The sequence below is a fragment of the Larus michahellis genome, chromosome 3 (assembly GCF_964199755.1).
Source record: "Larus michahellis chromosome 3, bLarMic1.1, whole genome shotgun sequence".
Taxonomy (NCBI): domain Eukaryota; kingdom Metazoa; phylum Chordata; class Aves; order Charadriiformes; family Laridae; genus Larus; species Larus michahellis.
In genome coordinates, this window is record NC_133898.1 from 29,026,989 (window position 1) to 29,049,074 (window position 22,086).

The 22,086-nt window shown below is 39.7% G+C and overlaps 1 protein-coding gene across 1 annotated transcript in view; it reads left to right on the forward strand.

Moving 5' to 3' along the window:
* PTPN14 (protein tyrosine phosphatase non-receptor type 14) overlaps positions 1-22,086 on the forward strand; it is a 116,094-nt gene that overhangs the window by 30,877 nt on the left and 63,131 nt on the right. Inside the window, exons 2-3 of the mRNA XM_074579452.1 lie at positions 11,916-12,241; positions 19,910-20,079. Coding sequence (XP_074435553.1) covers positions 12,068-12,241; positions 19,910-20,079 — 344 coding nt within the window. The 5' untranslated portion in view covers positions 11,916-12,067. The remainder of the gene's footprint in view (positions 1-11,915; positions 12,242-19,909; positions 20,080-22,086) is intronic.

Sequence of the window (22,086 nt, forward strand, 5' to 3'; positions counted from 1 at the left end):
ACTTATGCGGTAGATGCATCCATATGGCATTGCCTACTTATGAAATCTAATTTCCTTTTTCTTTAAAGTAGACGTAAACATAAGGTTTCTTGCTATCCATCTCATAGCTTGTGGGCTTGCTGTGTTAAATCATTTAGCTCCTTTAAGACACGAGTGTGGTCTTTTGTCAGTGTCCGCATTAAGCTGCAGAGGAATGTGAATATCAGGCTTCAAGTTAAAGAAATGAGATGCTTCCAACTTGCTAACCAGAGACAGAATTACAGGAAAGGCTGTACCACATGGGCCTTCTCCACTTGTTTTATTTTTGTTTCTTGTTTCTTCTCTTCCTTCTCCCAGCATTCTAATGAATGCTGAGTGTAAATGTTAGAGATACCTCATCTCCTTAGACTCTGCAAGTCCAATTATGTGATACCGAACAGTAGAACATGATATATACAAGAGAGACTGTTCAATCATTTTTTTATTTTACCCCGTCTTCTTCTGGTCTGGTAGTTAGATTTTGTATTTATAAATAAGAAAATAAACTTACATAATCTATATATAGTATTTTTCTTTGCTTGCATTCAGTAGCACTTCAGTGGCCACTACGATGGACAAAGGCCTGTTTGTGCCACCTTGATATGCATATACAACAAATACACCTACCTGTGGTCATACAGAAGATGTTTTGATTTTGTGCGAGTTGTGTTTAGGTCTAGGTTTCTTTCATAAATTGTGCAACTTAAATTTGGAGTAACCTTACTGTTTTTTTTATATGAGAACTAAAAGTCAGACTAACTTCTCTGTTTTAAATCTGAATTGCTTGTAAACAACAGCAAAATAAGAAAATGTTAATATTAGATGTTAATGTTTATCTCTCTCCATTTTAATATATGAAGTCTATTTTGTGAGCTAGGGAGAGTCACAAGCTTACGACTCAGTTTTGGCCTTTGTTACTCCAGTTGTATGCTCGAACGTTAACATAAAAGTGGATTAATCTGAGCAAAGAATAAAGCTGTTTTATTATCTTTTCAGCTCATCAGCGAGTAAAAGTTTCTGCAAAGCATTTTTTCCCTCTGAAGTGTTTCAAAGCAACTACCTTCTCTAATAGGGTCAGTTATTAAGAATTAGGCTTTAATCTCATTAAAAGCTGATAACCTCAAGTATGATTCCAAATAAAGCTATCATCATATGTAAAGGGTGAGTATTTTGTCCAGACTTATGGGGAAAGGTAGTAAAGCATTTATTGTAGCACTATTACAAAAGCTGAGCAAAGAATAGCACGCCACGGTTTTTAGAATTTGTGTATAAAGCTGCAACTTGCATTTTAGACTCCAAAACTAATACAGTTTTACTAACCTTCAGTGCAAAGCTGTTCTCTTGAGTAGAATTAATTACAAATCATGTTAGAGGAAATAACCAGCCAGTCTAAACTTATCTGTTATAGTACTGTTATAACTGAAAAAGAAAAAATTATACTTTTGTACAATGACAAAATATGGGATTACAGTTTTTACAGTTCCTTCCTCTGAATGCAATTAGCCGCACTTATTGGAATGCTGTGGAAGTAAATTCATAATTTTTATCCCAAGCTCCTTTGAAAACTTTTGAAAAATGTACTAGTGATGAAGGATTCATATTAATGGGTTGAGTGGTACTTGAGGTGTAAGAGTTTCCCTGTTAAAAATTATTAGAAAAAAACATGACATCCGTTGTTAATAATATCTGTTCCTATGAGCTGTCTAGCTCCGTGATAACCAGGTGATTGTTTTCAAATCTTGTTTATCAATACGATCTGCAACAGAGATGAAGGAAGAACACAGAGGGCTGCTCACAGAGAGGGGTCCTTTTGTAGCCTTGTAATTCTGAGACACTGGTCAAAGAAGTCAGTCGCTTCAAAGAAGGTTCCCCCTACCCCCCCTTCAGCCATAAATCTTACTTCTAAGTATTTTGACTGTTTCAGGCTAGTGTTTAAGCCCACACAGTGGGCACTGGAAAATAATCCTTTAATACAGAAAGAAAAGTACCATTAGCTCATTTCCGGCAGCTATTCTGTATTTCAGATGAGGTGTTTTGCTGTCGGAACAAATGCAGTTATTCATAGACTGTGGCTGTGTGATTTACATCAAGGCCTATATTCAGTAAAGATAACATGCATGTGCCCACAATATAATCCTCCTTTGATAGAACTTGAAGGAATATTTTCAGCATTTTGTAGCATCGATGTTTTGATGCATTGAGTAGTGCAGAAGCTTTTTTCCATTGAAGTTCAAAAGTTCACGTTATGATTGTGTATGAAATATATCTACTTAAGTAACTAAATGTGCCTGGTTGTGGGTTAGGATGTACAGCGTGCATGCTTTTTTAATTCTGTTTTTCCTCTCTCCCTCTCCTCCCTTTCTACTCTACCCCATCACACTTGGCTCTTGTTGCGTATCTGCAGCTACATATCCTCCATTGCGTTATCCTGCTTCATTATTTAATATCTGAGTGGGATTAATTGAGCCTCTTTTGGGAAGCAGACCATTGTGCCGAACTTCAAGAAACTGGATAAATTCTTATTCTTACTGTAAGCCTGCAGGTATGGTCTTGCTTCACTTGGTGCCAGTCTGATTACTGTCATCAGTGGGGGCAGCACTGGATCTCATTCCCGTAAGGAAAAGGGAAGATTTGCCGTTTGGAGGGGCCACCATTTGATTTCATTTGATTTGAAATCATTTTGATTTGATTCGTTTTCATTTGATTTGTTGCAAGTTGAGTGCTTCTTGCTGATCTTTCCCCTCTCCCCCAGTTGTATGTGTGATTCTTTGGGTTTTACAAGACAGATTTTTTTTTTTTTTAAAAGAAAACATTTTTTTTCCTGGTTTGCCAAGGAATCAAAATGTGTGGGAACCTCCTTACATTAAATAGGTACCTTTTTAACTTTTGCAATCTTTAGAGTTAGAGCTAGTGTGATGCATTTTGGAAATCTGTAGTTATAACCCAGGTTTGTCTAGTTTCTGCTCATTTGAAAGACTTCATAATCTGCCAAATATATATATTAAAGGAAGCAAAGGAGAATGGGAGGTAGACAAGCATGACGACTGTTTGAGTAGAAACTGTAGAAACTCAATTGTATAACCCCTGTGAAAATCAGAAGAAAAGAAAGTGCAGAAATATCAGACCTTTATTAAGTGCATAGGACCATATTTTGCTGGGGTAACATACCTTCCCGGCAGGGTCTCAGCTGAGAGTAGCATTGTGTGAACGCAGGTGGGCAGCTTCTAGTGTTCGTCTTGACATGGGAGCGGTAGTACCCGTGCAATGAGCTGCAGGCAGATTGTGCAGTCTCACAAGCGTTGTGGCTATCTGCTTCTTAATCTCCAAGCGCTCTCTTGTCACTGTCCCGTTGCTAAATCCCAATACAGAAGTGAAACTGCAGCCAGCTCTTGAGAATAGGTATGTTTTTCATTAAAGCCAGATAGGTGATGTTTGAACTTTTTTGTCAACAAACTTTTTATTGCATCATTTGAAATTATAGAACAACTGTCACTAGTTTGTGCTAGTGGATGTTTAACTAGTGTGAATGCACTGGAGTGTATAATTTTACTGTGTATCTGATACTTGCCTCTATTAGAGCTGTCGCTTCTGCTTTTCATCTTACCCTGTATTTAGAACTTTTATTTTAGTTTTACTCATGTCTTTGTAATGTGAGAGAATAATGAAAACACGCTGTAAGAATTTTTTCTGTGGTTTTTACTAAGCATATCCTTCACTGTTTTTATAATGGTTTTGCATGCCTATCAATCACATTTAGCAGGAAACGTAATCTCTCAAAATCACCATAGCTCTGGCAAATCTGAAGGAGCTGAAAACCTTTCACAAAGGTGACTAACTGAAAGGAAAAGTAAATGGCGCTGATACTACGTTGCTACTGATTATAGTCAGTGAGGTAAAATAGGGACAAAAAGTGAAAAATCCTGTCAAATATTCTGAGAGGCTTTAAGTCACCTGAATATAATTGATTTTAAATAGTTGACCCTTACAATAACGGTTAGGTTTTCCTGATCTTTGATTGTTAGGAAGGGTTTAGTGAAAATTTAGGATGCAGGACCTGGTGCTTTTTCCGAAGGGTGGCACTTAGAGAACAGATGTAATCCCAGCTCTGAAAGAAGGAAGTGCCAAAATACCAAAATGCTGGTCTCGCTCTCTTCTGGATGGTTTGTCCATGTAAAAAACATAACCCATCCAGATTTTGCAGTATGAACTCCTCTTATGGACATCCAATTACAGAATAAATTGTTTTATTTTGAAAAAATAAAATAGTGTGATTTGAATCAACTGGCTATTTCAGAGAAAGTAGCTTTTATTCTAATGTAGCTTTGCCATAGAGGAAGAATGGGAATGTGTTCTGGGGGGTTCCTTTGCCTGCTGAGACCAAGAGCCTTCCTTGGGCTGTGATTTCACAAACTGCTCAGTTGACCTGAACGACTGCTGTCAATTAAGGCAGAATTACTCTTATTCTTCCATCTCTGAGCTGTGTGATTCTGCGCTCTTCCCTGTGCCAGGTGAGCTACTCATGCTGGGCTCCACCGTGAGCCATTTAAACTCGCTAACCAAGCTGAAAAGGATCCTACTCTTTTACTAAGTTAGGGAGGTGAAGTGGCTCAACCAGGAGGAGGTCCTGGCAGATTTCCAGAGCTGGCCTAAGATGAGCTGTGGCAATGTGCTCTGGAATTAAGGGGGTGTGGGGAAGAGCAGGACCTCCCTCTCGTTCCTGGCAGTAGTCAGCTCTTAGATGAGACTGCCCCAGGTACAAAACTGCATCCTTGGACAGGTGCCATCCAGGCACTGATCACTCTTGACTGTGTCTAATTTGAGGTCTTGCAATAACATAGCCAAAGGGTGAGAAGGTTGAAATGGTTAACTGCTGCACCCTAAACCCTGCCATAGCAGAGAGGTGGAGCTGCTGCAGACACCTGGCATGGACAGACAGGCAGCATTTCCTACGCAGGAAGGAAAACTACTGGGGTCTGGCATTTTGGGGTTTTGTTTTTTTCTTTTTTTTTTTTTAACTTTAGAACACAAAGTTCTACAAGATGTACAGGTGAGTGGTAAAAACTCCAGCTTCATTACTCATATTCTTGTGGATTAAAACTGATCACACTGGCAACCCAGGTGTCATTTAGGTATGTTACTTTATGCAGATGTTAACTCCTAATGTGAATGCTTGCAGTAACTCAAAGAGAGTCCTTCATCAGTAGTTGCATTAGAAAGACCTGTTGGATTGTTAAGGGTATTCTGGATTGATGAGTAAGGAAGTAGTGGATAAGGCTCTAATTTCCAGTTTGGGAAGTTCACATCTTTCACATCTATGATAGAGACTGTTTGGCAGACACTGGCTTAGTGAGATCCACAAAAACACTTGGTACTTGTGCACCTTGACGCAGAAGAATAATTAGGTGTCTGCGTGATAGATTTGTATCCACAAAACTCCATAGTTCTGTGGATGCACAAAAAAGGTGTTTTTGCACAAAAAGAGTGGTGCTTTAGTAGGGGAGGAGGGAATAACAAAGGGTGCCCTATGCAATTCAGAGTCATTGAGCACGCACTCTCTCAGGTATTGCCACAAAAGAGATGAAAGAAAGGGTAGAATTTTAGCTGGTTCAAATTGCAGTGATTCTTTTGACTTATTTAAACCTCTCTATATGTTTTATTTGGGCTATTGAAAGCAGAATCTGACCCAAGTGGGATACAGTGAAAACACACAAAAACTTACATTAAAAAGAATAATAAATCTGTTACAGCAAAGATGGATCTGATGGAGAATGGAAATTTTCCTGGACAGGGAAAGCTGTGATGGAATTGTGAAGGTAGAAATGCTAACAGAGATGCTTTTTGATCTTTAGCCACTGTATATTGGTGTCTGGTGACACACAGTAGTAGTAACAGTAGTGGTTGTCTTCTGCTTTGAACATCCTAGAGTCCTTGCCATCTGTTCGTGCACACAGATGTGGGATCTCTAGATGCTTAGAGACTTTAAAAGTTCTGCATAGGATATTGTAATAGTTATAAAAATGAAATGAAAGTATAATTTGACTCTTTTTCCAGAGTGTAGAGGTGAGAATGTTATCGAGTTTATTACTATACAATTTTTAAAGATTTAAATGCCTGAGGACGAGGTCCACGTCTTGCCAGGGACTGCATGAGTAAGTAGTTGAAACAGTGGCCTTGCAGCAGAAGGCTTGTATTATAAAAGCGTTAAAAAACCCTTTCATCTGTCCCGAGATGAATTTGACTCCTGAGAGTTGACCAGGCTTTATGGGAATTCCACCCATAACTGGGTGGGCTACAGACATCTTCTTAGGCACTGAAATACTCCTTGCCATGTTCTACCTGCAGGAAACACTCACATGAGAACAATCAAGGGAGAGAAAGCTATTTCACAGGGAGAGATTTCCCCCTCTAGACAGAACTCAACTAGATGGAGATGGATTGGGCCAGACGTCTTGTCTCCCATACGCTGTTATTTTTATTCTTCCCTAAAACTGTAGGCTTGCGCACCACTTGCAGCTTCCATCAAATGCTGCGGTCTCGCGCCCAGCCCAGGGTTACATACTTCTGTTAGGTGTGCTGCTGCTCCTGCAGTGCTAGGAATGCTGGAGGGGTGCCATGCGCTGTTGGTAAATACAGGCTGCAGTTTGACAGTAATTGCTTTCTTCCTGGAGTTTCAGAAATTACGTATTTCTGAATAATGTGTGGGAAAAAAAAAAATATGAAAAATTCTTCCTTCACTCTGCCAAAGTCAGCTGGGGCTGGCCAGATTTTTTTGTTAGTAGTTTTAAAACACAGACTGAAGGGAGCAAGGGAAGCTGCTAGGTGTTTCATGAGGAAGAGGCCATACAGCAGAAGATGCTTTGTGTGGTGAAGGGCACTGCTACAGTCACAAGACATTCTCCTGCTTCCTTAAATTTATTTAAAGGCCAGGAGGGAAGAAAGGCTTATAAATAATTAAGGCCAAGATAACTCTCAGGACATTTCCAAGTATGTGACTTGCTCCTCTATTACAGACTTCATATATTTAACTGTACCACATTCAAAGGAGCTGTACCATACTGTACATACCAGAACAGTACCATACTCAAAGGAGTAAAAAAGAAAAAAAAAAAAGCATCTGATATGAAATGCACTTAAAGCAGAATGCTTTCTCTCGGGGAATATGCTGGTAAGGCACACCTAGTATTGGGTGAGATAAAATTGAGCGTGTCTTGGGCTCAGACATAGTTTATATCAGGCTCCATCTTTAAGCTGTTTTTTAGTGAAAGCTGTTAAGAGAACTTATGTTGTGCTTGAAATGAGATCGTGGGGTAAAGGTTTAGTTTTATTCTGTTTCAAATCCGTTTTCATTCTTTATCCTCTTTTGCCATCTTCAGTCTTCCAATGTTTATGATAGCAAAGGCATTGGCTCGTTGTTCAGTTTTTTTCTTGGTTTACTGAAACAGGAGACTTAAACTTCACCAAGAATCCAGTAAGACATGCTATCTCTTCATCTTCTTGGTGATGAAACTGAATTTGGGATAGATGCTTTTTCAAAAAGCTGGTTTGATTTTACATTTTGTACACAGTGTTTGTCACCAAACCATTTCAGAAGAAATATTTTGCAGAATGAAGTTTAACTTTCAAATGAGCATGCTGTCAAAGGAGTTAAAGGTTTAAAATGCAAACAGAGTACTCTGCTCGCCTGGTCCTGCACCTGGAAATTATGTAGGGTGTGGGGATTCCTGGTGTGTCTGTGTGCCTTAATGGCCCTGACCAGCCTCACCTGGGGCTTCCACCCCACCCTCTGCCCACAGATCTGGGACTTCTGTTTCAGGTCAGTCTGGGGCTGTCAGTCTCTGTCAGAGCTCTGTGGTTGGTGGTCTCCAGCTGGGTGGCTCCTGGATCTGGTTCAACCCCAGCCATGCCTGAGGCTGTCAATGCGTCCGTTTCCATCACCCAGCTCCGCTTGTCCGGCTTATCTCCTGAAGGACTATGCTGCAGTGGGTGAGGACAGTGCTCTGCTGGGGTCACCCTCGGCTCCCAGCTCATCCCCCCTCGTGGGGCAGTCCTGCTCCTGCTGCTCCCTGGCAATGCTTGTGCTTTCGTACTGCACCTTCATCAGCGCACACCTGCGGGAGTGTTACCAGAGTCTTAGTCTATCAGGCTGTTACTTTTTGAGATACTTCAGAGATTTAGTGCCAGGCTTTCGGTGTTTAGAGGGACCTTATTTCAACTTCTGATTTTGAGGTTTTACTTTTGAATTGGTATTCATATCAGCTATTAGTGATGGCTCACTTATAGGTGAGTGGTTAGATGGGAAGGTAAATTGTGTGTCTGCAAAGGCTTTTTTTTTTTTTTTTTTTTGGAATTACAGTCTCTGGGAGACAGTTGGGAGACACTTTTTTAAATGTTTTATATGCCTACAAAGTATGTACTTTAAACAAAGGGAATTTCTATTTAGCAGAACTTAAATTCCCAAGCTTATGCTCCTACTAAAAACCTTGTTTAGTTTGGCACATTTGTTAGAGTAAGCTTAACTCACACAGAGCAATTGATAAATAAAGATGAAGTATGATGGTGGGAAGGAGAAGAAAGAATCCAAAATAATCAAAACCTGGAACAAAAAGGAAAAATACCCAAAGTTTTTAAAGAGCTCAGTCTAGTTTCTTTCCAGAAAAATAAATCCTTAAATAGAAGATGTCAGTTTAAACGATGTCACGTGTCTTTCACACCTGAAATATTCTTAAAAGAAATCCTTTTTAAAAAGCATAATGAATTCATGGTTATCTGATGAGCCTTTTGTAGGCTTGCTTTAGTTTCTTTTTTGTTTGTTTGTTTTAATTGTAGTGAAAGTGTTAGTTTGAGGAGGGGAGTATTGTGAACACCTGCATGGTTTGGTTAACTTGATTAGGGACGTTGCTGCTCCTTGGCAACCCTTTAACCAGGAAAGGAGATCCTGTAATGAAATAATCCTTGATTTGGAAGACCAAAACCCTTCTATCTCCAGTCTTTTGCTATTTTTTTAGTTGTCTACAAAATAACTGTGAATAAAAATGGGTGCTCCTGATGCTTTTAAGATTGTACAAACATAAAGAAGCTAAATACCCGGTTTGCTTTAGGAACCTGAAAGCAACCAGGGCCTTAGAAATCTTATTTAGAAAGCTCACCAGAAGCTTTCTGAGTGTCAACTTAACAGAAAACCCAAGTGAGAAGTTGGTCAAACATCCAGAAGATGTATAAACAGAAAAGTTAGACATGTGCGTTGAATTGAGAATTAGTAGTTGTTACAGGCTGGACCAATTGGAGCTGATTTAAACTGTTCCTGCCTCACCATCCCAATTCATTCTTTAATTGGAAACTAATCTAAGTGTGACCTTTCACGTGAAAGAGCTGTCATCGGGCATTCATATCTATTTCAGAGGAATAAAAAAGTAACTCAAACCCTGTTTGAGTGCAACAAATTGCATTTATTAACCCTTTTGTATATCTGCATCTTTAGAAAATGGTCCGTCTGATTGCACTTGTCCAGAACTCCTTTTATTTTACTGCTTCTTGAAAAATGGGGGAAATATTGGCCTTGTTTACCTAAGCATAAGACATAACTTAGAGCAGTTCTTTTGCAATCCATGTCGACATTTCTGTATTTCTGTTATACAGGAATTGGTGGGTTTATTCCAGAGTAGCATGTTTGCACACGAGTCTTCTGGGATGACTTATGCCGCCATAGCTGTAGTGTTCAATGTGCCTGGTGACCAAGGCTGATCACTTTTTTTTTTAAACTAATATTGATTTAATCTTTAGGCTGCTATTAACTGTACAGTTACTGTATAGTAATATAGGCTTATGTTCTGTGAGGAAATATGTGCAACTAACAGTATTGCAAGGTAAGATTTTTTTTTTTTTAAATGAATTGGCTAGCTAAAACTCTCTGCGTGTCTGCAAAGCTACTGAACAAAAATGCTGTTCTTGATAAGGCTCCACACCCTTCCTTCTTTGTAATTTCCTTCCATTCTTCCCACTTTTCAACTTTGTGTTTCATAGTTTTGGATAGGTTAGCAGGCAAGGTAATTGCCGAATAGTTGGCCAGGGGTTAAAGCACTAGCCTGGCCTTTGTGTTTTAGTACACAGGTCTGCTGCCATTCCCCTGAGTGATGTTGGACAAGCTGGCTAATGTTTGTTTCAGTTCCTCTTCTGCGAGTCACGGGTAACGTGTCCCTGCCTCATCGGATTGTTGTGAGGATTATTCGTGTGTCTTTGGCTTCTGATGTTACAGTGATGCAAGGTATAACAGCGCTCTCATGCAGCCATGTGAAAATAATACATTATGTCTGTACGCACGGAAGTTAGAAATGGGAGATTAAACTACAGCAGTTAATTTGATGGATTTGTTTGCACTTCGGTCAAATAGCATGTGCCCCTTCTCAAAGTCTCTAGGCTTTTCTCCGGTAAAGCTAGTAGACTATCAGGGTAGCTGCACACCTAACCAGTGAGGTGTTGCTTGTGGTTTTCTGTTTGTGTGTGGGTTTTTTGTTTTGTGTTGCTTTAACCCCCTAATAAATGCCAAGATGTACTGTCTTTGGAAAATAGACTTCATCAAATGTGTGATAGTTACGTTTCTAGAGTAATGCTAATCACTGTAGTCAATCGGTCTGCTTCTAATAATCTCCATAGCAACTACATTCAGTAAAAAGTGAAAATAACTGATTCATGCCGTTCTGTGCCAAATGATACATGTGAGCAATGTACTATCTGTTTGAAATGTCACATCCAGCTAAATGATGCATACTCTGCTGGCAGTCCCTTCTGTTGCTTCTTTAAAGAAGCAAGGAAATAGGAGCTAGTTTTTGTTTGCAGTACTCTCTGTTAAGAGAAATGGACTTTTAAATGCCAGCGTTAGCGTCCTTCTCTTTCTCCAGAATATTCAAACAAAACCAGGAAGGCTTGGTAGCAAGTAATTTGTTTTTTATTTCATTCCTGTCTGTGTGTGGAAAGTGACCTTTAAAGCTGGTTATGCTAGTGCAAATGCTTTGTGTTGGTTTAGTTTGAACCTGCTCCTAACTAAACTTTTTTTTTTTTTTTTTTAAAAAAGAAGTGGATCTTGCAGGTGAGGATCATAGCTTCTTAAATGTCATTATTTCTGCATCTCTAGTTCTTCTGTCTACTTTGTATTTTGGCTTAAGTTGCATGTGTCCCGATAAATTTTGGGAGTAGTAATGTGAAACATCGTCTGGAATATGTGTTCTCTTCCTCCCACTCAGTTTTATCCTGTTCTCTGACAGCTGTTCCTGCAGTTACTCATTCCACCTGAAAGGGTGAAACGCACAATTGCTTTGGAGCGGAAAGCAAGCAAAATGTCAGGGATTGCCTTAGAGGAGCCTTCTCTGAAATGGCTCGGATGCTTCTTGCCTTTCACATGCATACTTAGGTTTGATTTTTTCAGAAGTGCCGGGTGCCTGCATTTCCTGCTGCTGCAGCTAGCCTTTCTTCTTTCCAAATCGCACCTCTTTTAAATGCCTCTATTCCTTAGCTTTTTAAGCTAGCTTTCAAAGCTGGCCTGAGGGCACAAAAACTTAACTTGAAGATTATGTTATAGACCCCTGTGGTGGGGGTAATGGTGGGAGAGTTAGCACCTCTGGATGTGCACCCTGTAGAGTTGCTGTTTATACTGAGCTTCTTAAAGAACGGCTTTGCAATTAAATCCGTGCTTTAAATTCAGTGCCAAAATAGAATTTTGAAAGATTTGTTGTATAAGGTGTTCTTTTGGGAGGTGTAGTAAGTGCTTGGAAATCCTGTGTGTGGAGGTGTTTATTTTATGTTTTTAAATGTGACTCCTTCCCTTTAAGCTTTTTTCTTTTCCACTGATCTTTAGCAACATCTTATTTCACACTTAACTCTACTTATTTGTATGTATTTTGCAGGAATCCCTTGAAGCTCACCCTGGGAATGGACAGCTACCTTCATTTCTGGAGGAGAGTAGTGCCAATTGAAGAAGCCTTCAAGGCAAGTCGACAAGTGTGCTGATAAGTCTGGGAAGAGTGCAGGAAAGGGACGACCTTCCAGGCCAACAGCCATGCCTTTCGGGCTGAAACTGCGACGGACCAGACGCTACAACGTCTTGAGCAAGAACTGCTTTGTGACAAGGATCCGTCTGCTGGACAGCAATGTGATCGAGTGCACCCTCTCTGTGGAGAGCACGGGGCAGGAGTGCTTGGAAGCTGTCGCTCAGAGGCTGGAATTACGTGAGGTAAGAGTAATTCGGGAAAGACCATCTGTCACGGTATAATTTGACACATTTTTAGCTCAGGCAGTCTGTTCGTTTGAATCATGTTATTCTCGGAGCCGGCCAGATATGATCAGCAGCTGGAGCTTGGACAAACATATTCTGGTTGCATGAAAACTGAAGGCAGAACGGCACTCGGGGTTTTGTGCTGTTGCTCATTCATCATAGCTTTGAGAGCTCTTTGTAATACGAAGATGAGGTTTCTTCTTAGAAAGCGATGGTTGTTACTTTCTGAGCTGGGATGCCAAGGGCCAAGTTACAGTAACTTTTAGCTGAATGAAACCATGTTTTCACAAACGCTGCTAGTTGAGTTAGGCCAGTGGGAAGGAGACCACTGGCTTTTTAATATCCACCTTCATATAAATATAGTCTTGTTACTAACGTACCGAAAGAGGCAACAGTTATGTTACTAGCAGGAGCAACTAGTAACAGTTTGAGGATCGTGGAGCTTTTCTTCCTTTTGTTCAACTGAAATATTTCACATCTGAAACTCTGAAAGGCTTCTTTAATGTTCCTAATGCTTCTGAAAAGGCTGAAGAAACCCAGTCTTACTTTATGAAAGACTGAATTCCTTTATTTTCTACTTCTTGCCGTAGAGTTCAGTGTTTAAGTGTTGAGGCCCTTTTAGAAATATCTCTCCAATGTGCATGGCACAAAAGTAACTTTCTTACTTACCTTCTGTGGACTCCTTACACATATCGTGCGTGCTTCTAGGCTTTTGCAAAACACAAGTTGAAATCCATTACCTGGAAATTGATGCATTATCATCTGACCGTCCTGGCTGACACTTCCTGTAAGCACAGGGGAAATATAATAATCTTGCAGTGTCTTGCATTTGTTGGTCCATGGCCCTTTTCTGATGATGGCAACTGGAAGGCAGCATACAAATAACTAGTTCAGGTGAAAACTAAACAACACCTCCTTTTTGTACATCAATAATCATAAAGAATGAGAGAAGAATCTCACTCCTTGTGTGTGCTGAATAGGCAGGACAATGTGCAGGCAGGAATAGGGCAGAGAGTCAGAATATCACACAGTGATTTTTTCATACCTTTTTTTTTTTAATTTGGATTTTAGTAGAATGATCTTCACCCTCCCCTTCTAGAGATGAAGATTTCCCTGTAATTACTTTTTCTTTTTTTTTTTTTTTTTTTTTTTTACTTTCTGTTGGTGATGCTTTAAGGTGTCCTTACAGAGAAGTTAGGTCCTTCCCTTTCCTTCCATTGCATAAAGGCGTGAAATGAATGAAGTGATTCTCCTCATATTCATTCTGGGCTTATCTAGTTGGTGGAGCAGAAGTCTGGGGCCTAATGATTCTCTCTGGAAGTCCACCTGCATTTGCGAACAATAGCTCTGTCAGTGGGTTAGCATTCTTTTCCACAAAGCATTTTGTGATTTCAGAACGTGTTTTGTTCCACTTTGGAACAAAGCCTGAAGTTTCAAAATTTTCCAGAGAAAAGAGACTGGACAGTGGAATAGCAAAGGAAGGTGTTTTGGTCAGTATTCAATTTCATGGGGGTTTTCTATTGCTTTGGTTTTTTCAATTTCAGAATTATTTGTGTCATGCAAAAAGAAGTATGTCAGCACAAAAAGTTTGTGTTTCAAGATAAGTATTTTAACAACACCGAAGAGAATGCTTTGATGTTGTTGGAACACTTTCCCCTTCTTTCATCACCCTGCCCACTTTTTTTCTAAACAAAGTTTTGGCAATGTTGAAGCAATTTTGTAAAGTTCAGATTTCAACAGTACTGCATTTTTTGACAGAAGTTGGGTTTTTTTAGTGTCTTTTTCTGATTGATTCTGGTAGCATTCATTGCTGCTTTAAATGTTTAGGAGAGAAGAGAATTACTGACCTCTTTCAACTCTGGGAGGGTCTCCCTCTATCCTTTTCTGCTTGATTTATAAGGAGTAATTGGAGCTAGCAAGCTTGGGGGTGCCCAGTGCTGGGTGCTGTCCTCTCCCTCAGACCCAAAAAGTCTTGCCATGGTTTGTAGGGAAACAAGACTGATGCAGTCATTTGGTGACTGTTCCCTTCTCTCTCTCTAGTCTTACCACCATTTTTGAGCTTGCTGGCCAATCAAATTCTACAAAAGGGGTAAAACTACTTTGACAAAGCTCAGATTTCTATAACATTTGTGCAACTGGACAGCTGTGTACAGGAGAGAAGCCCATCTGAGAAGACAATCCTTCGAAGTGTCCGTATTAGAGAGAGACTTTTTAAATTCCCCAAATGCAGCAAAAACTTCAGCTGGAATATGCCTTTTCTTAGAAGTCCTGATAGGCAAACTATGATGTACAAGTAAGGAAGAAACTAAGCTTCATTAAATTCCATGCTTGCAAAACAGTACTAAAATCCTGTTTGCCTCCCCCATGCAGTCTCAGGTAAGAATATGTGTTCTCTTGAAAGTAAAGATCACTTTTTGTTTGATACTTTAGTTTGGTCTTATGTTGAAATAAATCCAGGGTGTACCCCAGCTTTCACCTTTGTGTTAGGAGTACATCTGTGTTTCAATCAAGCCAATTTCTTATAAATAAACAAAAAACTGTCCAAACCCTGCCCTGCTAAAAAGCAAAATTGTTTGAGATGACTGTATATATTGTTGTGAAGGACTGTCGATCGTTATACCACACATGACTGAAGAACAGTATCTAATGGATTATGCATATTTCTGTTTGATCTCTGGGGAATGCAGCTCCCTCCCTGACTGAGTCAGGGTTCAGGAATAGGTCAGTAGAAAGTGTAGCCACGTAACTACTGTAAATTCTGGTTTTATCCTTTTCAGCAAAGCTCTTGACAAAGCATCAGGTCTTCTAGTTGAACAGTTACTGGTTCCAATAAAATGAGCTCCTGTGCCATCGTTACGTAAAAAGTAAGGACAAGAAGAGGGGAGGAAGGGAAAGAGAGGAAAGATGAGGTCAGAAACGTCATTTTACAATCTTGTATGTGCGCAGATTATAAAAAAGGATTTTTTTTTTTCACAATATAATGGCATTTTTCCCTTCAAGTGAGACTAGGTCAACCTGCTTGAAATAAGAGTAGTCTGTACAAATCTGTTGTGAGACTTCATGTCTCTTTCTCCTTTTTGTTCTCCTTAATTCACTTTATAAAATGATAAAAAGTTTAAAGATGGAATGTTCTGATGTATTGTAAGGTGGGCGGGGGCAAGAAGGTCCCTTCTGACCAAAATTACTCTTCCAAGCTGAATTTCACAGTGGTACCTCCAGCGCTACCATGCTGCAAAACTCAAAGCAAAGCAGGAGGATGACGGGCCGAGCACCACAGGTGGATGCTGACTGCTGTGCAGGGGTGGCTGTTTACTGCCATTCAGACCCTTTTTTTTTTTTTTTTTTTTTTTCTTCTTCTGTGCCCTAGTGGGTGTCCCCTCCTCATAGGGCATGGCTGAAAACCTGCATTCGGCAGCCAGGTTGCCTTGAAGTTTGGCTTGGTTTGACTCGTCTTGCCAGCAAAGTTGTGATGGGATTCAGGCAGCACTTGGACAAGAGACCTTCTAGGAACAATTGGCTGCCGTAAATGATGCCTTCTCCTCTGTGAGAGTGCCCCGGGATAGCAGGGTTTAATGCTTTTTGCCCGGAGGAGCTGGAACTCTGCCTCTTTCTCTGCACCTAACCAGATGCTTTAATAAACACCAAGCCTGTCTGTCATCTCCTGCTGTTGACAATGCTACTCTTTTTGCCTGACATAAAGGCAGGGGTAGTTCTGGACTTGGGATTATAGCTAAGTCCAAGTCCAAAATGAATATGTTACCTCCCGAACTGTCAGCTATAATGTAGTCTTTTTTTTTTAAGACCTCAGCACGGGTTTTCTTTTCTGGCTTACCATATTTGGAGGACTGCCTTTTCTTGTAGTGTTGTTGGGGTGCGCAGGTGCTCTGGTTCTTGTTCGCTCCTTTAGCAGAGGACCGCAGCTCCTGGAGGAGTGTAAACTGGTTTCCTTGTATAACATATGAAGTCATGTGTGGTAGGTGAGACAAATTTTAAAACCATGAGAGAAAATGAGACTCTTTTCTAACATAGCTCTTCATGTATTTGCAAATTAGGCAGACCAAAACCACTAGCAACTGAAGCTCTTTGTCTGCAGAATGGAGTGTGTGCATACATTTAGCATTATGAAAAGCTTTCCTTCAGTGTGTATCACCAGTCTGTCAATTGTGGCTGGAAGAAGGATTTTTGGGTATTTTTATTTATTTTTTTTTTTTTAGGAGTGAAAGCATCATGCATTTTCTTTGCCCCTTTGACTGCTTGATGTACCTACTAGACCAGCCTGCGTTACTTCAGAGCCTGCCAAGTGTAGATACTTACTCCATGAAAACTGGAGTGAAGTCAGTGGTTCACTTTGTACAGATGGACAAACAGACCAGCTTTTGGAATCAACCTAGTTTTCCACCAGCTGCTTATAGAGAAAAAGATACAATTTGTTATATTGCCTCATCTAATTTGTGGGGTGTGTGTACTGTAAAAATGTTTTATGGGCTGGAGTGTATGGCAATGCATGACTCGGGTTCTTCAAGGACTTCTGGATGGTCATATCCCTGGTCATAGTATACTGAACTTGGTGGTCCAGCCATTTCCAGTCCCACATTCCTCTGTTCTGTTTGGGGAGTTACTACTGTTCCTAGGGGAGGGAGAGTCTCTTCAGGCATTTGCAGTAGTGGCTATGGAAATTCTTCCCCACTGTGGGTTGTTAACAGATGCTAACGTTTTCAAGTAGTAAAGTTCCTGGCGACAGGGAGCTGATACTCAAATAACTCTGTTGATTGTTTCTCCGAAGTACACGCATTTGTGACTTGAGCTCTGCAGTCCCTGTGCTGCTTCTGCAGTTGCTTGATCCTCTCCAGGCTGCTTTCCAGGAAAACGGTCGTCTTTTAGTTGTGTGAAATGCATGCTGCTGTGGTCAGTCCACGGTGTCTGCTATGGTCTAGAAGATTAAGCACTGCGTTCCCCTCACTTCTTATTCCTTGGAAGTGATTCAGGATTCTGGATTTGGTACTTGAAGAGCCTTTCTACCGTAGCAAATCTAAATTTTTGTTGTCCCGCTGCCCCCATTCAAAGCGGAGGGACTCTGCTCATTTGAGCTGTTTAATTGCAATACCCTTAATCCCTTGAATAACTCTTTTAGACTTCAGACTCTAAATCATCTTAGTTGCTAGATGTTTTAGAAGTACTTGACACTGCAAATTTGGGTCCTAGGTGATGTGAATGTTTACTTTTTAAAGTAATATTGAAGATCTGTTTTCACAGCTCTGCAGTTTCTTGATGAGGATGAGCTGCCCTGCAGTGATTTTTAAGAGTTTGTGCATTAAAGGATTTCCCTTTTGAGGTGGTAACATCACTGTGCTTTTTTCTGCCTTTGCATGAATTCCTCTCCTTTGCTGTCTCCACTGTCCCTCCCACCTTCATTTTAATCTAATTACTATCATGGTGAGCTTGTCAGAAAGAACTTTTTATCTAGTGAGGGAGAGAGGGATAGTAGACACGTATCAGTGAATTGGTTAGTTTTGTTTTAAGTTTATCCTATGGGAGATGCTAACTCCTTGATCTATTTGTGCACTGGATTGATCGATTTATTGAAGATATCTTTAAATTCTAGAAGATTCTACGTAGATTCTCTTCAAAAGAAGAACTACCTTGCTTCACTGTACCAAACTAGGCTTAAGGAGAAAGGACTGAGCAGTGTTCAAAGCTATACTGCAGGTTTGTCAGGCTTAATTGAGGAGTCAAGTTGAATTAGTTATCATCTTAGTCAAATGGTAGTCTGGATGTTCTCCGAAGTTGAAAATATGTACATGATGAGACCCTAAAGTAAATACATTAGCACCCCAATTCAGAGTTTTTGCACATAATTCTCTCTTGCATGCCCTCAGCTGTAAAATAGTTGGAACAGTATTGCCTCTGCTGGCTTGTTGTCATTTGTAAGCATTTTAATTTTTCAATATTGCATTAGGTGCCCTTGTATTGTATGTTAAGTCATGGTACACGCAATGGTGTTTAGAGAAGTATCCTTACGAAAGTGAAACAGGCTGTTGATGGTGGCTTTTGCAAAGTGTAATGGTGACAATTTGCCTGCTACTTTTGAAAACTTTTTATTTAAAAGCACATCTAAACATCTGGGAAATCCAGTTGGTGAAAACTTTTTGTATGTATTAAAAGTAATTTCAAATGAAAGCTTTATCAAACAGCAAATAGAGTTTTTTCTATTCTTTGTCACAAGAATCTTTATTTAAAATGCAGTGCTATGTATAAAGGATTGTGACTGCCTCTGGAAGGATTGTTGTCCAGGTAAGTTAAGATATAACAACAAAATAAGTATCTTATTTGTTTTAATCTAATCTAATGAAAACTACTGGAAAGTTTTCATTGAACAGGGAGTCAGCTGGATTAAACACCAAGAAAGTTTATTGAAATGAAATGAAAGAAATATGCAGAATAGTAATGATGCCCCTTTCAGATCCTAAATCTGCTTGGTGTCCACAAAAGTTTCTCTCACAGTTTCTGTTTCATTCATTGCAGTGTTAATACAGAGTGGTATTTTATATTGAAGACATTGCTGGAAATCTCCAGGTGCTGTCAGCTGAAATTCTGAAGAAAAAGATGTTGATACAAACTTCACAGTTAGGGCTACACTCAGATTTCCAAGCAATTGATGGATTAGTTTCTTTGCTAAACATTTACACTTTTTTTTTTTTCCACCTTTTCTTCAGCTCTGTGGTCCTAGTACTTGCTGTTAATTTTAGTATGTATTTGCCTGCAGTAGTAGATCAGTGTGTTTAATACAGTGGTTTAAGGGCTTTTCCGTAGAATCCTTCATGATGGATTGGCTGTTCCTTCAGCTGCTTATTACCAATTTGTACTATTTGAAGCTCTAGTTCTGAACACTGTTCCTTGTTAATTACTCTCCACCAGCAACAGTTCCATGTGGCTTATACAGGAGGTACTACAGCTGTTGAGATTTACACAGGATAGGAACTAGCTGAGGTGTTCAACCTGGTATTTCTTTAAGAGCCTAGAGCAAACAACGTGTGTGTGATGCACATTTTAAGTGTAATACTTGTCTGTCATAAAACCTTGTTGACTGCATTAAAAAAAAAAGTAAACATGTTGTGTTTTGAGTAAATGGTTCTGGTATTGGTAGATATATTTTGACACATGCGTGTGGGTTTGCATTGTTTTTTATAGTTGTAAGAGTCCTTGTTCTTTGCCTGCAGTGGGCCTGATCCAAAGTCTCGTGACGCCTTTGTGCTTTGATTCAGACTTAGTGTTTGCTGTCTGTTCACAAGGCGCAGGTGTAAAAGAAAACAAAGACTCAGACACTTTCTGTAAATCATTTATGTCACCCATGCCATAATGTCAGACAGAGCTCTTTAATATGCATTAGGGAGAGATGGTAAGGGACAGATAGTACTCTGTGAAGTATATTATATTGCAATATTAATTTGTCATTGACTTCAAGATTGTCCTAAAAATAAAGAAGGACAGTAAAAAAGAAATTATTCTGATTTTGCATATGGAAAAATTTACACAATGCCATCTGTTCTTATTTGCATTTGTGTCATTGATCGCGTGTGTGATCTAGCTGATAAAGGTAAACTGACACTATTTTGTTTCTTTGTCTAGACACACTACTTCGGCCTTTGGTTTCTCAGCAAGAGCCAGCAAACCCGCTGGGTTGAACTGGAAAAGCCTCTGAAGAAGCAGCTGGACAAATTTGCCAATGAGCCTTTGCTTTTCTTTGGGGTAATGTTCTACGTGCCCAGTGTTTCCCGACTGCAGCAGGAGGTAACAAGGTATGTGATTTCCCTCTGTTCACGCTATTGTGATACAGCTGAGAGAGAACGCACACTTGCTCTGTTTCTGGCGTTCAGTATTTGCTCGGGTATCATCTGGTTCTTTCCTTTCCTGATGAATTGCCCAAATGAGGGAAAGTGAGAGAAGTCACCACTTGATTATATCTGTTTGGAAAAAGAAAAGAATGATTATACATGACCAACTGCAGAAACAAAAAGGGAATAATAGATATATGTTTAAAAACCTGACGTAAATTTTAAAGGGACTGTGGTAACCATACTCTTTTTCTGTAACTTTCTACCAATTTAACGGGTAGCTGTAGGCAAAGGACCTCTATATACAGTTTTAGTTTATTATTTTTGTGTCTACCTGTGCTTTGCTGAAAGTGAACTTCGGCATCTTTTCTGGGTTTTGCCCATCCCACTCCTGATTTTTTTTTCCTCTTACACTTCACAAAAGGATTAAAATTGTTAGAGGGTATGAGTACTTTAATTATGATCAGGGTGCACCTTTGCAAACAACTTCAGTGGGAATTACTCTTTTATTCAGAGCCCTGTGCTACAGTTGTAACAATGCAACTGCTTTGAGGGGCTATTCTTGTAAACCACATCACTGTGTGGTTTTTGCACATCTGTGCTGTATTTAAATATAAAAAAAAAAAGAGAGAAAAAATAGCCCACCTCACCCAAAAAGGGGTGGGCTTGTTTTCCTTTTAACCAAAATTATTTCATTTATCTGGTCTAGAGCAAAGTTGCATCAGCACAACTAGAGATAAAACCTGGAATAAGTGGGTGAGGGCTACAGGGTGGCAGAAGCCTTCCCACTGAAAAAACTGTTGTGTTGCTGCAAACCTGAAATTCACCATGTGATCATCATGTCTAAAAAAGATTTATAAATAGTAGAGAAAGAGTGGCTTTAATTCTAGAAGGTGTGCAAGATGTGAAGCATTTTTTATATTGCAGATTGTGTATTTTAAAGGTTTTTTTCTTAACACTGAACTGGAGAATTGACTTTGGTAGGATGCGAAAGATTTATTTCTTAAAATGACATCTGCCAAGCAGTCCCTTGACTATGGTATATGTAGAACTCTTGCCAAACAGTAGGTCGAAAGCATTACAAAACTTAAATTTCCCTGGGAATAGACTGAACATCAGTGCTCGTCTGTGTGTTCCTTCTTTGTACACACTGGGAGAGGGAAGCCTCATACCTTTTCCTTCAGAATTATTTAACATGCAGTTGGAGTGTCTGAAATGTTCTTGTTGCTCACTTTTGTCAGCCCAATCCTGGCCTAGTTGTGTGCAAGGAAGCATTGTAGCTACTTGAATGCTATTATCTCTTCAAGCTGCAGCCTGCAGTGCTGATTGCTCATTCATGGCTCACCTGCAGAGGTGTATTTGCTCATTCTGCCCAGGTTGGTAATAACAACATTTCAGTGACAATCGAACTTCACAGCGCTCCCAGCTGGAGTGGCTGCTGAATTGTTTTTCTTTCTGAAGTGATTGATAACATAAGCTGCAGAGTCTTACAAGTGCCTCTTATGTTTCTTTAAATGTCTGTTGCTTACTAATGGATCTCAGATACAGAATAGCCTGTTAGGAGATGATTTTTTTTTTTTGGTGTTTATTTGAAGTGGAATTGCTTCACCATAGATGTTGTGACAGCAAAACTTCAGCAAACCTTCAATGGCAATTTTAGGTAGATGCAGTCAATCCAATGTTTGAAGCAATGGGGGACATGGAGGACTCTCCTGAAACAAATGGTGGAGAAAGGCTTAGTCTAAAGTGTGAATAGATGGACAGATGGGAATTTTTTTTGTAGGTTTTTTTTGGCTTTGTTTGGGCCTGGTAAACTGACTAAACATTTGTTTTAAAATTGAGACCAGCTGCTTTTAGGATTAGGCTTGATCATGATATGATTACCTGTGGTGGTGAGGTAGGCACTAGACTCGCCCACTCAGTGCGTATGTGTTTGACTTATATTTATGTACAAATGACAAATCTGTCTTA